The sequence below is a fragment of the Microcebus murinus genome, chromosome 6 (assembly GCF_040939455.1).
Source record: "Microcebus murinus isolate Inina chromosome 6, M.murinus_Inina_mat1.0, whole genome shotgun sequence".
NCBI lineage: Eukaryota > Metazoa > Chordata > Mammalia > Primates > Cheirogaleidae > Microcebus > Microcebus murinus.
In genome coordinates, this window is record NC_134109.1 from 110327539 (window position 1) to 110340363 (window position 12825).

The 12825-nt window shown below is 63.8% G+C and overlaps 1 protein-coding gene across 4 annotated transcripts in view; it reads left to right on the forward strand.

Annotated features, from left to right (window-relative positions):
* LINGO1 (leucine rich repeat and Ig domain containing 1) overlaps nucleotides 1-12825 on the forward strand; it is a 163180-nt gene that overhangs the window by 133585 nt on the left and 16770 nt on the right. The window contains exon 1 of one of the 4 annotated variants that reach the window (XM_012735395.3): nucleotides 11644-12230. The exons of the other annotated variants lie outside the window; for them this stretch is intronic. Coding sequence (XP_012590849.1) covers nucleotides 12225-12230 — 6 coding nt within the window. The 5' untranslated portion in view covers nucleotides 11644-12224. Of the gene's footprint in view, nucleotides 1-11643; nucleotides 12231-12825 lie in introns of those variants that run through there. 4 annotated transcript variants of the gene reach the window in all.

The window sequence follows — 12825 nt, forward strand, 5'->3', positions numbered from 1 at the left end:
GGCTCCTGCTTACCCCCCAGTGCCCAGAGCTGGCTGCTGGCCGGAGGAAAGGCTGCGGCCCTTCCAAAGCGGATCTGGAGCCAGCTCTCTGGCGGGACAGGGCAGACGTGTGCGGGGCTTGGAGTGAGGGCAGGCGCGTAGCTAAGGCGGCGGCCCTGCATGTGTGGGGGACTGGCCGGGTGACAGAAGGCTGAACACAGCAGCCTGAGTGTTCACGATGCTTCCCACACTTCAGACAGGAGCTGGCGTTTGTCTTTAGCCATGAGACGCGCGCACAGCACGCTGGGTCAGTGTGAGCGGGCACAGGGGCACGGGTGGCAGTGGGCCGCCCTCGCCTGCTGGCCTGCTGCGTGGGGAACTCTTGGAAGAGAAGCGCTGGAAGAATGCGCTCCCCCACTGTGGGCGGGGCCTCCTGGCTCCGCCTTCCAAGCCCTGAGGTTCGGAGCCTTTGCATGCTGGCTGGCCAGGGCGCCCTGCTCCCAGTCCCCTCAGCCCTTGTTTGGGGACTAGGTGGGTGGTCCTCCTTCCGGCGCTCTGTTTGGGGAGATCAGGCCCCGACGGGACTGTTCTGAGGGCGTGTGCATGGGAGGAGGGTGTCTGGATGAGCAGAGGGCGACCACAGTCTGTGAGTCACTGGGAACTTCCTGAGGGCACACTAGGCCTCCCCCCCACTCGTGTGATGAGCCACGACTGCGCAGGTATTTATGGCTGGTTTTCACGCCCCAGCAGGTGGTGTGAACACTCTGCGGCTGAGTGTACACCGTGTTTTGATCTGAGAGTGTGGGGAGCCCGCCCGTTGTGTGGGGCCTTCTAGATAGCTCCACCTCAGGCTGTCACATCACTTATCCCATGGGGAGGGTCCAGGGTCCCACCCCCAGGCCCCCATCCAACTCCAAGTCTCTGTGACTGTCATCAGGTCCTCGCTTCACCAGGATAAGTCACCCCACCTCTCTTAGCCCAGTTTTCTCACCTGTGAAATGGGCAGCAGCCCCTTCTGCGTGTGTTGTGGCTGAACGCGCCAGGCCAGCGCTGCGCCCTCGGCTCCAGGAGCGACCAGGGAGAGGCTGCCCAGGCTCGCTGCTCTGGCCCAGCCCATTTCCCGCCGTTCCCTCTTGCCCTCCTGGTGTCGCTCACGCCTGCATCGAGGCCACCCTCATTTCCCAGGTGACAGAAGCACCACAGGCAGGTGGTGGGCCCAGGTGGATGCAGGTGGATGCTCAGGTCTTCCCTTGAGACTGCTGGAAGGAGGGGATCCCCTCAGCCAGCTGCCCTCCGGGCTGTGGTCACTGTGTGTGGGTTTCCAGCAAGCCCGCGCAGCGAAGGGACAGGGAGGAGGGCACAGCCCGCGTGCCAGCCACAGGGCTCCCCTCCAGCACAGCTGGGAGGCCCGCGAGGGGGCTTAAACAATGGCAGGAGACGCGGAAGGGTCCTCTCAGGACACCTGCCCCGACACACGGGACAGAGACCACACACGGGCTTCGCCCTGGCGCGTGCCACCATCTACAGCACAGTGATACTGACAGAGAAAGCCACCAACAAACCAGACGCGCGAAGCAGCGCTGCTGCCCAGCTGGACGCAGAGCCGCACAGCGCAGCCCGGGCCGACCCGCACCGCCCTGCCAAGGGCTCTGCATGGGTCGTTTCGCTCATCCTCAGGCCCCGTGGGGCAGGTGTCTTGCTCCGGAAATGTGGGCAGAGAGGTGAGGGGACTTAGGCCTGAGTGCTGTGCCCAGAGACGTCCATGTTCTAGCAGGTTCTCTCCATCATCACACCCACCCATTTCCCTGTTTACAGAGACGCCGTCCTCCGCCCCTTCCCATGCTAGAGGAGGACGAGAGGGGATTCGGAGGTCCGGGGGTCTGCCTGGAGGCAGCACCAGACCCTCAGGAAGGACATGTTCCCTTGGGCTGGGAGGCTCGTGAGAGCAAGCCCGCTCTGGGGCACTGGGGCCAGGCCACCTGCAGCACCTCCCTCCGTGGCCCGTGCGGCGAGGGCATCTGCTGGACGCCTTGCCTGTCACCAGAGGCATGGCACACCCGAGAATGGCAGGAAAGAGGGTGACAGGCCCATGGCGCCGGAAGACCCTGCAGGAGCTCCCGGTGTGACCTGACCACTGCTCACGCCCAGCAGCTCACCAAGGTCCGACCTAGACAAGGGAGGGAGGGCCCTTCTCACTGGGGTCCTCCCCACCCCGAGGGTTGCCCCCATCGCCAGTCCTGCCCCAGAGAGACCAGGAGAGACAGAGGGAAAGAGATCCTCGAGGGGCCAGGGAAGGGCTGACTCTGGTCCCTGGGGGCCATGCGGGCTGGGGCCTCACCGGGCCAGTCCACGCCCAGAGGGCACACGCTGCCCAGTCTGGGTAGCAGCTGGTGGGTGCACTGTGGCACCTTCTACGCACCCCACACGCCCCATTCAGTGTGCTGCAGGCTTTGAAACCAGACAGACACATGGAGCTCTCCTCAGGGCCCGGAGAGGGCACCCAGTCCTGAGAGCTGTCCCTCGAAGATGCCTCTGTCCCCTCTGACCAGGCCACTCTGGCTGGCACTGCAGGTACCCACCCAAGCTGCCCCCACCACGGTGGGCAGGTGATGGACGTGCAGGGACCAAGAGCACTGGGAGTTCTTGGGCAGGAAGAGAGCTCCGGGGAATGCCACCCCCATACACCACGCCGGCTGTCAGAGTCGCCGAGCACCAGTCTCCCACCTCCTTCCGCGTCCCGCGGCCCGGGGAGAGGCAGGAGGCCCGGGCTCCAGGGCCTCAGCACCAGCTTGCTGTGTGGCCCTGGGCAGCCAGCGGTCTCCTGTGCTTCTGCGAAGAGGCCTCAGGGACAAAGGCTGCACGAGTGAGATGAGGGGTGCAGAGAGGACCCCGGGAGAAGAGGCTCAGCCCGAGTGTGTCTGATAAGAATTTTCGGGATTCCCTCTTTCCTCTGGGAGAAGGCAGCCACTCGCAGAAGTATCGCTCCACCCGGGTCACTTGAGGACGGGGGAGCGGCATCCGCCTGCTGCCCGTGCCCACGTGGCAGGCCCAGCCCTGTGCCCGGTGTGGCGCTGGGCAGGCTGTGAAGAGTGCGTCCGGTGACCTCCGCAAGGCCAGGCTGGGAGAGGGGCCTTCTGAGGCCTGGACTGCCCACCTTGCCTGCGTGCAGCCCTGGCAGAGCTGAGCACTCCACGACCACCCAAGTGCCCCGTTAGGCTGCCTGGCTCTGCCTTCCAGAGGGGGGTCTCAGAGACCGCAGGCCCCAGCCTGAGGGACGGTGGGGTGTCCATGTTCTCCAGCCTGCTTCCTCGCTCCCTGCTCCCTGTTGGCAGCTGTGGCCCCAGGGCTGTTGTTTCCCTCCTCCGCTCCCTGGGGTGGGGGTGCCCTGTGCTTGGTGGAGCCTGGGGTGGGCCAAGCCCTGGCATCTGGGACCTCTGCCCCCAGCTGTCTCTCCTCCCACCGCTGTCCTTAATGAAGCATAAACAGCCTCATTAGGCTGGATCTAATGAGGAGCCCTGAGATGGGGTGGACGGGGGAGGTGGGGGGAGCGCCCCATTCACCAGGCCTACTGTGCACCAGAAGTGTCACACTTGTTTGCTCCTAGAACCCCTCCCACCACCCTTCAAGATAGGCATGACTACCCAGGTGATGGGAATACAAAGTGGCTCAGAGAGGGCAGGTGACTTGTCCAAGGTCACACAGCTAGTTACTGGCTTCCCTGGGTTGCGTACCCTGAGTGTCTGACCCCAGTGTCTAGCTCCTCCCAACATCCCAACTGGTCTCTGAGTCCCAGGCTTGGCGGGACCGCCAACACCCCACGTGGCGGGTCTGTCCGGCTGCAGTGTGCGCTCGGCAGTGACGGAGCTCACAGCCTCTTCCTGGCTCCCTGTGTCTCTGGCCTCCTCTTTCCCCACACGGCCCGACTCCACGGGGGCCAAGACGGTGGGAGGCGGGGTGTGGAGCCAGCGGGGCCAGCCTCCTGCCACGCCCCCCTCATCTGTCTCCGTCTGTAATCAGGGAGGGTGTGGGGGAGCCAGTGCAGTGCCAGGCGGCAGCCACCCCTTCGTTAGTCTCAGCTAACAAGCTGTTTATGGGTGGGACATGACACCTGCTTTCTTCTTTATAACTTCAATAATTTATAGGCATATTAGCGGCCAAGCGGCCGCTCTGGGTCCCAGCCAGACGGGCCGGGGCGATGCAGCCGGGTGCTTCTGCCGATATTTGCTCTCTCCCACCATCAATTATTAAGGAGCCCTCCTTCGTTTTTTTACACATAATTACATGCGCTGTTATGGTTCGAACTCCCCTGCTCTTAATCCCTCTGGAGAGGGGCCTGGCCTGCCCTACAGGGCTGATACGGTGCAGGGACCCAGCCAGCTGGAGAAGGAGGTGGGCAGCCACCTGCCTGGGGGAGAGACGGTGGCAGCCTCAGCCCCGAGCCCTTCTCTTGGCCACGCTGGAGCCTTGGCCAGTGCTGACCCTCTGCAGGGCCAGCTGTCCCTACCCACCATCCTGGGGCTGGGCCTTTGCACCTGCAGCTCTATCTGCTTGGAGACCCATCCTCCACCTCTGCACGCTTGACCGGCTTCCACTCAGTCCTTGATTTCGGGTCAGCCATCACGACCTCCTGGGTGTCAGTGCTGACATCAGTGCCTGCTGTGTGCACAAACCCCTCTCTCACCTCGGCCTGGGGCTCACCGGCCTGAGTCTTGCCTGCTAGGCTCTGGGGGCACAGAAAAAGCTTTACATGAAGTTAAAAAACAAGCCCCAAACCCTATAATCTGAGCATATTAATAGATAACTGCGTACATAGGAAAAGTACAAAACATGCGTGAGAGCGATCGGCACCAGTTCCAGGGCACTGTCGCTGCTGCAGAGGGATGAGGGGGAGGTGGTGGAGCCAGGCCCGTCCTGCACCCCACACTGAACCCCACACCGTGAGTGGCATGGGTTCTAAGTGTGTTATCCACTCACCTAGCAACTCACTTAGTCCCCCCAATAACCCCATGGGGCCCTTCTGTCACTCTCTTCTTGTGGAGAAGAGAGGGTGCCGTGTGGCTGGCACCAGGCTTGGCTCACAGGCTCTGCAAATATTCTGGACTAATTAGCCAAGAATTCGCCCCATCTCAGTCCACACCCACGAAGGGAAAGGGAGGGAGACTGAGGCCAGGGAGGTCATGAGGATGCCCCCACGTCGGTGACAGAGTGAAGGACCGAGTCCTGGCCTCCCTCTGGGCTTGAAAGCCCAGGAATAGCTCACTGGAGACTCTGCCTCAGTTTCCTCCCCCACACAAACTCCCCCTTTGCTGATGCATGTCACTCCCACACACCTGTTGTCACTGCGGTGGGCACACCCCCTCCGTGCACTCCTGCTCCCATTTGGGGCATTTCTGATCTTCTACTGTCACAGGTGTGACTGTCCCTGTACTCGCCTTCCCAAGCACGTGTCCGGGGACTGCCCGGACCATAGAATGTGCTGCTTTCCAGCTGGACCAGACACCCCGAGCTGCTGTGCCACTGCTTGCCCCTCGCGGCAGCAGGCACTCCGCCCGTGTCATCGCAGTGCCCTGCCATGCTGGGAGAAAACAGCTGCTGCCCCATTTCACAGACGGAGTGTGTATTAGTATCTGTCGCTGTGTGACAGATCACTCCAAAATTCAGTGGCTTAAAACAACAGATCCAAAGGTCAGGAAATCCAGGCGAAGCTAAGCCAGGTGCTCCTGCCTCAGGGTCTCTCCCAGGCCCCGAGCAAGGTGTCAGCCAGAGCTTTAGTCAGCTCAGGCCTCAACTCGGGCAGGAGCTACCTCCAGGCTCATTAATGTGGCTGTTGGAAGTTCTCAGGGTCTCGTGGTGTTGACTAGAGGCATCAGTTCCTGTGCACGCAGGCTTCTTAACTGGGCTGCCCACAACGCAGCAGCTGACCCCTATGGCAAACAAGCAAGATATCGAGAGAGGGCACCTAAGATGGAAGCCACAGGTTTTTTGTGATCTGATCACAGAAGAGACATTGCATCACTTCTGCCATATTCTGTGCATTAGAAGTCAGTCTGTCAGTCAAGAAACACTCAAGCGGAGGGTTACACAAGCAGGGAAATGCCGGGTCATCTTAGGAGCTGCCTGCCACTGGGCAACTGAGGCTCAGAGAGGTGAAGTCACTTGCCCAGAGTCACACAGCAGCTAGAGACAGAGTCAGAACTGGAATCCAAGACTGTGTGGCCCTGATGTTGGGTATCTTCTGAGGCACCAAGCTCATTGACTTAAGTTAATAAACAAGTCTCCTGCACAACAGAACTCAAGACAAGCACTTAATGAATGGAATTGCTAATAGTGCTGCCTGTTTGCACACATTAGCTCAAGTCCCCCTGAGGTGATCTGTGGGGACAGCCAGCCAGGCTCTCAGGAGGAGCCACTCTGCCAAGCGCGGAGCCCAGGCTCCCAAAGAGCCAGGGAGTAGTCCCTTCATACAAGCCGCGTTTGCTATTTGCTTTCATGTTTATGCTTCGAATTTAATCATGTGGGTTTTTTTTCTTTTTTAATGGAGTGCACAGTTGCCTAACTTCTTAAGGACAGCAGCTACATCCCATGGTAACACCAGGTCAGGAACACTGGCATTTTCCTGGAGGGACTCTGGGTGGGCAGCACTGAGGGGCTTCGCCAACTGGCCCAGCCCAACTCCCTGCCTCTCAGCCACTGAGTGGCCAGGCAGCCTGGCACACTCGCTTCCTGCCCGGCCTTCTGCTTCAAACCCCAAGACCTTGGGCCTCCCCTCATCCTCAGGGCAGTTCCACACAGGAGGCTGCTGGCCACGTTGCCTCTAGACAAGTGACAGGAGTGCCCAGCACCCTGCGGTGAGGGGGCGAGAGCTGAGGGCTCAGCAGCATCCCTGCCCCATGCCCCAGCCTCTTCCGTGGGGGTCCATTGGCCTTCCTGGTTGGGGGACTCTGGCCAGGTCAGATCTACACACGCCAGGCCCTCTGGGATCGGGGCTCTGGCTCTGCTGTGGAGACCGGAGGAGGCGTGAGACCAGTCTGTGCCCTCGGGTGCTCTCGGTTCTCAGGGCAGCGAGCTAGGTCCAGGCTTCTCCCAGCGGGAATGCTCAGAGTGACCCTAGGGCAGACCTCTGGCCTTGCAGACGGGGCCAGGGGCAGAGAGCAGCCCTCACAGCAAGTGCGGCGGCCTAAATGCTGGTGTCTGCCGAGCCCCCGCTGTGGCATGAGCCTCTGCCCGCTGGCGTGGGCTCTGCTCTCCTTCTCACTCGCAGAGGAGCCGAGGCTCAGTGAGGCGCTCAAGGGCACAGCCCGCTCAGAGGGGAGATGAGAGACGAGGCTCCCAGAGCAGGTTTCGGGAAGGAGGGCCCCGAGGGCCCTGAGTCAGGAAGGGAGGAGGCAGAGGACCCATGGGTCTGAGAAAGCTTGCGGAGCCGCCAGGGAGAGGGCGCCACACTTGAGTGGGCTGCACTTTCCGCACCCAGCCTCGGCCTCAGCCTGTACCCACCATGGCTGTCCCTCTCTGCCCACAGCACATCTCTACAGCCACGGGGCAGCCTTGTGGGGAGAAGTCCCCTCCCCATGCCGGCTGTGCCATGCGGGTCGTGGGGAGGCGGAGTCGCGTAGCACCTGGACAGGGCGGCTTACGTTGGGGTGCCGGGCCCCACCGCTTGTTTCACGCTCCCGTGGGAGCCGGGCGTCCTGAGCCCCTCTGGGCCCTGCAGAGGGCGGCGCTAAGCCCGGCCCTACGCCTGGCCACATCTCCAGGCCCACCGCCACGAGGGGACTTCCCTGCTAGCCCCTCACGTGCCTCCACCCTGTCGGCCTCCAGAGCTGCGCCAGTGCAGGGCCCTGACCTATGGATTTTCTGCCACTTCTTGAGCCACCTCACTGTAGCCGAGTGTCTAGGACTTCATCACACCAGCGGCCTGGGCATCCCAGCTTGCAAGGCTGTGAGAGCTGACGGGGACACCGGGCCTCTGCCAGGGCCCAGACGCTACAGGGCCCCCAGCATCTGGGCTTCAGTCTTCTAGGGGCTCAGGCTCCTCCCAGGAGCCCAGACTGGAGACCTCATCCCATCACCCCCACTGTCTAGGCAGGGTCACAGAGCCCTGAGCTTAGAGACCCCTCAGGCCAGTCCCCCATTGCATAGCTGGGGCAACTTTGGTCCAGGAGGGGCAGTCACCCCCTCAAGGTCACACAGCAAGTTACCAAGCTAATTTGCGGCAGTAAGTGGAATGTGGAGTGCACCGAGCACCCCCCGGCTCCACAGGGGCCCTCAGCTGCAGGCCCGCTCCGCCCACTGCCCCAGGCCTGCTCCACGCCCAGCGCCACTCGCCCAGCGCCACTCGCCCAGCGCCACTCGCCCAGCGCCACTCGCCCAGTGCCACTGCCCAGCGCCCACCTGCCTCCCCAGCTCCTGGTCTCCGTTTTTCTTGCTAATTAGAGGTCTCAGCAATGACTCCACTGTCCTAGCCATTTTAGAGCCGTCATTAATTTCAAGTGCCTTCAGAAATAGTCATCATCGCAAAGCCCTGCAAGCTACTGAGATGCATGCAGGCAGCACCGGCACAGCACAGGATCCAGGCAGTGCGCGCCACCCTATCCCCCCTCCGAGGCCCAGGGACCCTGGCCCCTGGCCAGCACCACCTCCTGCCTCCCCAGCCTCCCAGAGTGAGAGGAGAGCAGGGCTTGGGCTCTGACATCAGGCACACACAGAGCTCCAAGCCTCTACCCCTTAGATACAGAGTGAACTTGGGCAGGCCACCGGCCCTCCCAGAGCCTCAGTTTGCTCATCTGTACAGTGAGAATAGCAATGCCAATCTTGAAGTGAAGAATGTGAAGTGTAGCTTAGAGCCTGGCTTACAGTAGGGGCTGAATAAGTGTTACAGGGCCCTGTCCCCTCCTCCAAAGTCCCCTGGCAAACCCATTCCAGCTTCTCTGCTTTGCTGCCACCAGCTCCTGCCTGAGTGGGACTTGCTGAGTTCTCACCCTGAAGCCAGGATCTACTGTGCACACCTGTGAGACGTGCAGTCTCAGGCCTGCTCTTGGGCGCTCCTGGTCTGAGGACGGAGTGGGAGGAGACTAGGGCCTTGCCTCTAAGGCCATTTCAATCTAGGGAGAAGAGACAGGAATAGATCAGACTTGGTTTGGTGTAAAAGCACAGGTGGAAACAGGGACAGGCCATGCCAAGCGGGTGGACTAGCAAGGGCGAAAGCTTGGCAGTGTGGATGAACGTTCTCCAGCTGCAGCTTCCAGATGTCATCCCCTGGTCATGCTAGGGAAGTCTTGGGCAGAGCCCTCCTGATGTTTCCCATTCCCCATGGTCCTGGGACCCCGGGAGGGCTCTGTTGAGGACCGCCCGGCCAGACAGGAGCACAGAGATGCCTGTTCCACAGCTCATGCCCAGTGTCTGATTGGGGACCCAGTAACAAGGCGCCTTTCCTGGGGTCTCGGAGTGACAAGGTCAGGGGCCTGCACTCTCATCAGGCCCAGGCTGGACCCTCAAAAGTTCTCTCCTCCAAGTTGTTCCCCCAAAGCCTCCCCTTCCCCATTATTTCCACTGGGGAAAGAAGACAAGGAGAGCTGGGAGGAGACACAGGGAAGGGGAAATGCCTGGTCCCGCTTCCCAGGGAGGACTGAGGTTACAGTCCCTCCCAGACACAGGTCTGTGGTCATCCCTGCTGCCTCCAAAGCGCAGAGGGATAATTGTGAGCGCCAGAAGACCCCACCCCAGCACCCAGCTTCCTCAGCCAGCACCTGGGTGTTTGAGGGTGGAAGCACTGGGCTCTCCCCCATTTCTCCGCTGAGATCACTGAGGCAGGGAGCAGGTGAGTCGGGGGCGGAGATGTGCGGTGGCCGCGCCTTGCCTGCGTCAGTCGCCGCACCAGGAATAGCCCCCGCCCCCGCCCCCGCCCCCCAGCGGGTCTGCGCGCCCGCCGGGTGCCTGGCAGAGCCTTTACGCAGGAGCGGGCGAGCGCTATTCCTGTCGGGCTGGTGGGAGGAGGCGGCGCGGGAGGGCGGGAGCTCGCGGGTAACTCACAAACAGCCGGGTGGGGGCTGGGAGTCTGGGGAGGGGCCGGGCAGCACGGAGTTGAGGGCCAGGGAGGCGCCTGCGCTGGGCTGTGGAAGGGAGGAGGACGCCTGCAGATGCCTCCCCACTTCCCTCCCGCCTGCGAGTCCGTCTGCCAAGCCTGCCCCTACTGGTTTGCTCAGCCCTAGAAGGCGATTCAAATTCCCTTCCCATGCCTTACTAGCTGTGTGACCATGAGCAATTCGCCTAACCTCTCTGAGCCTGGGGTTCCTTCTCTCCGTCGCGGGGAAGCGGCAGTGCGTCCTCCTAGGGTTGCTGGAGTATGAATGTGGAGCACAGAGCACAGGTCGACACCTGCTCGGAGGGGCTCTAGCTAGACCTAGGACGAGGGTGCACGTAGCGGTAGAAGACGGTGACAGTCCTCCAGGCGGGGCTGCAGCGGAGTGGCAGTGAGCCTGGGAAGTACCCAGAGTTGGTTTGGCTGGAACAGAAGGTCTGTGCGACTCTTTGGGCTATATATGAGGCTGAACGGTGGAGAAGCAAGATGATGCTGGGGACGGGGGATGGGAGAGTGGCCTCTTCGTGCCAGCCAAGCATCTCTGCCGTGAATGCGACGCAGGCCCCTGGGGAAGGGGTGGCCCCGGGAGCAGGATCCTAGGGTCTGCCCCAGCGTCTGAGAGGCCTGGAGCCAGTTTGCCCCTCCCAGCCTCCGCGTCCTTCCCTGGCCCAAAGTCCTACCCTAGAGGACTAAGGTATCCGGAGCACTCCTATGCTAGCGGGTGTGCTGCCAGCCGTGGGGCAGGGACGCCTGGTGCGTCCGCCTGACGGTCACTTAACAAACTGGCTGGGCGTTGAGGAGCTGGGGCTTCCAGGCGGACAGGGGTGTGCAGTGGAGGGCTGAGGTCCCGAGGTCCTGCTCCGCAGGCTTTGACGACACCCTCGCCAGCCTGGTCTCTGTCTGCGGGGCAAGATCTCTGAGGAGAGACGCGCGGGCGAGGAGAGAAGCCGGGCGGGGCTCGGCGGTGCCCCCTGCGGGCGCCGTCCGCGCCGGGGAGCGGGACTCGGGACCCAGCTCCCGGTGGGGCCGCGGAGCGCGCGGCTCCTCGCCGTCCTCGCGAGCTTCCGCTCTGCCTGCCTCGCCCTGAGGCCGCCAGGATGTGGGGCCTCCAGGGTTCGCGCCTTCGCAAGACGCGAGGACCCGGCGCGGGCTTCAAACCACGCTGTCGGGCGGGGCCCTGTCCGTGTCGCGCGTGTGTTCGTCCACACCGCAGTGTGCAGTGACCCGCGTTAACACGTGTGACACGCACACGCGCTCACATGCACATGTGTGGCCACACACAATCACGCGCAGGCGCGCACCGGGGAGGCCCGCGGGCCGGACTTGCCCGCAGCCCGGGACCCGGAGGGGTGCGGCCGTGTGCGGGGTGGGGGCGCGGGGCGCCGGTTCGGGCGCGAGGCCGGCGCGCCCCTCCTGTTCCTTGCCGGGCTCGCCGCCCATCCGTGCGGGCAGGGCTGGGGCGCTCCCCGCTCTCCGCCCCCTTTGCTGAGCGGAGACAGCCCCCGGCACTGCGGCCGCGCCTTCTCCTCCCGCCCCTCCCGCCGCGCGCGCCCTCCCTCCCGGCCCTCCTCCCCGCTCGCGCCGGCGCTCCCTTCCCGCGCCGCTGCAGAGCGCGGAGCCCGAGCGGGGCCGGCGCGGGAGCCGGAGCGGGCGGCGGGCGACAGCACAGGCGGCGGCGGGTCCCAGTCCCGGCCCCGGAGCGAGGGGAGTCCCCACGCGCGCCGCTCCGGCCCCTCTACCGGCGCGGGGCTCCGAGCAGCATGCGCGGCCGCTGCCCGCCGGCCCAAGCCCCGGCCTCGTTGCGGAGCGCGCCCGGCCTCGACCCGGGCCCCAGCGGCAGAGGCGGCGGCGGCTGTGGGCCTGCCCGGGGTGCGGAACCAGCCTCGTGGAGCCCGCGCCGCGCGTCCTGAGTGCGCCCGCCCCTCCGCCCGCCGGGGCCGTGGCCTCCCGCCTCCCCACTCCCGAGCCCCGGCTCCGGCTTGGCGCCCGCCCGCGTGGGACAGACAGACGGGCGGCCAGCCCCGCGAGGGCGAGCGGACTGCCAGGCGGAGGTGTCGGAGGAGGAGGAGACCGAGGAGGGGGCTGGGCAGGGGCTGGGGCCGCGCCGGGCCGGCGGGAGAGACATGCGATTGCTGACCGAGCCGAGCGGACCGAAGGCGCGCCCGAGATGCAGGTGAGCCCCGCGGCTGCAGCCCAGCCCGAGCGCGCAGCCCCTTGGCGAGCGCTTCTGGGGGCCGCTGCTGGCCCTGGCTGCGCCCTCCTGGGGCTGCTGTGCACCCCGCTCCCCTCAGACCCCATTTGGGGTCACAGGCCTGATTTCCTCTCAAGCCTTAGAAATGAAGATTTTTCCTTTCCCATTCCGCTGACCCCAACAAATTCTAGGTTGGCAAGCCAGGAGCCCGGAGCTGTGGAGGGCCCCCGCCGGCGTCCCCGTCCTGCTCCACCTCCACTCCCGTTCCCCTCCCATTCTGAGCAGCGGCCACCCTCCGTGGTAATGCCCCTGCCCAGCCCCGGGTGGGTGCCTCTCTCCATGGACCCCAGGTATCCCCAGGCCAGGGGTAGCAGCTCCCCTGCCCCCGCACACAAGCAATGCCCCTTCCCAGCTCCTTCCAGTGAAAAGGAGAGGGGTGGGGAGAGTGGCAGGGAGGGAGCTGGGGACAAGGAGTGCCCAGGAACCCTTTAGGGCCTCCCCTTTGTCTGCCTTCAGCTGGGCTTCTCACCTCCTCCTGCCCCACTTTTCATTCTGAGGCTGAGCTGGTGGGAGGTGG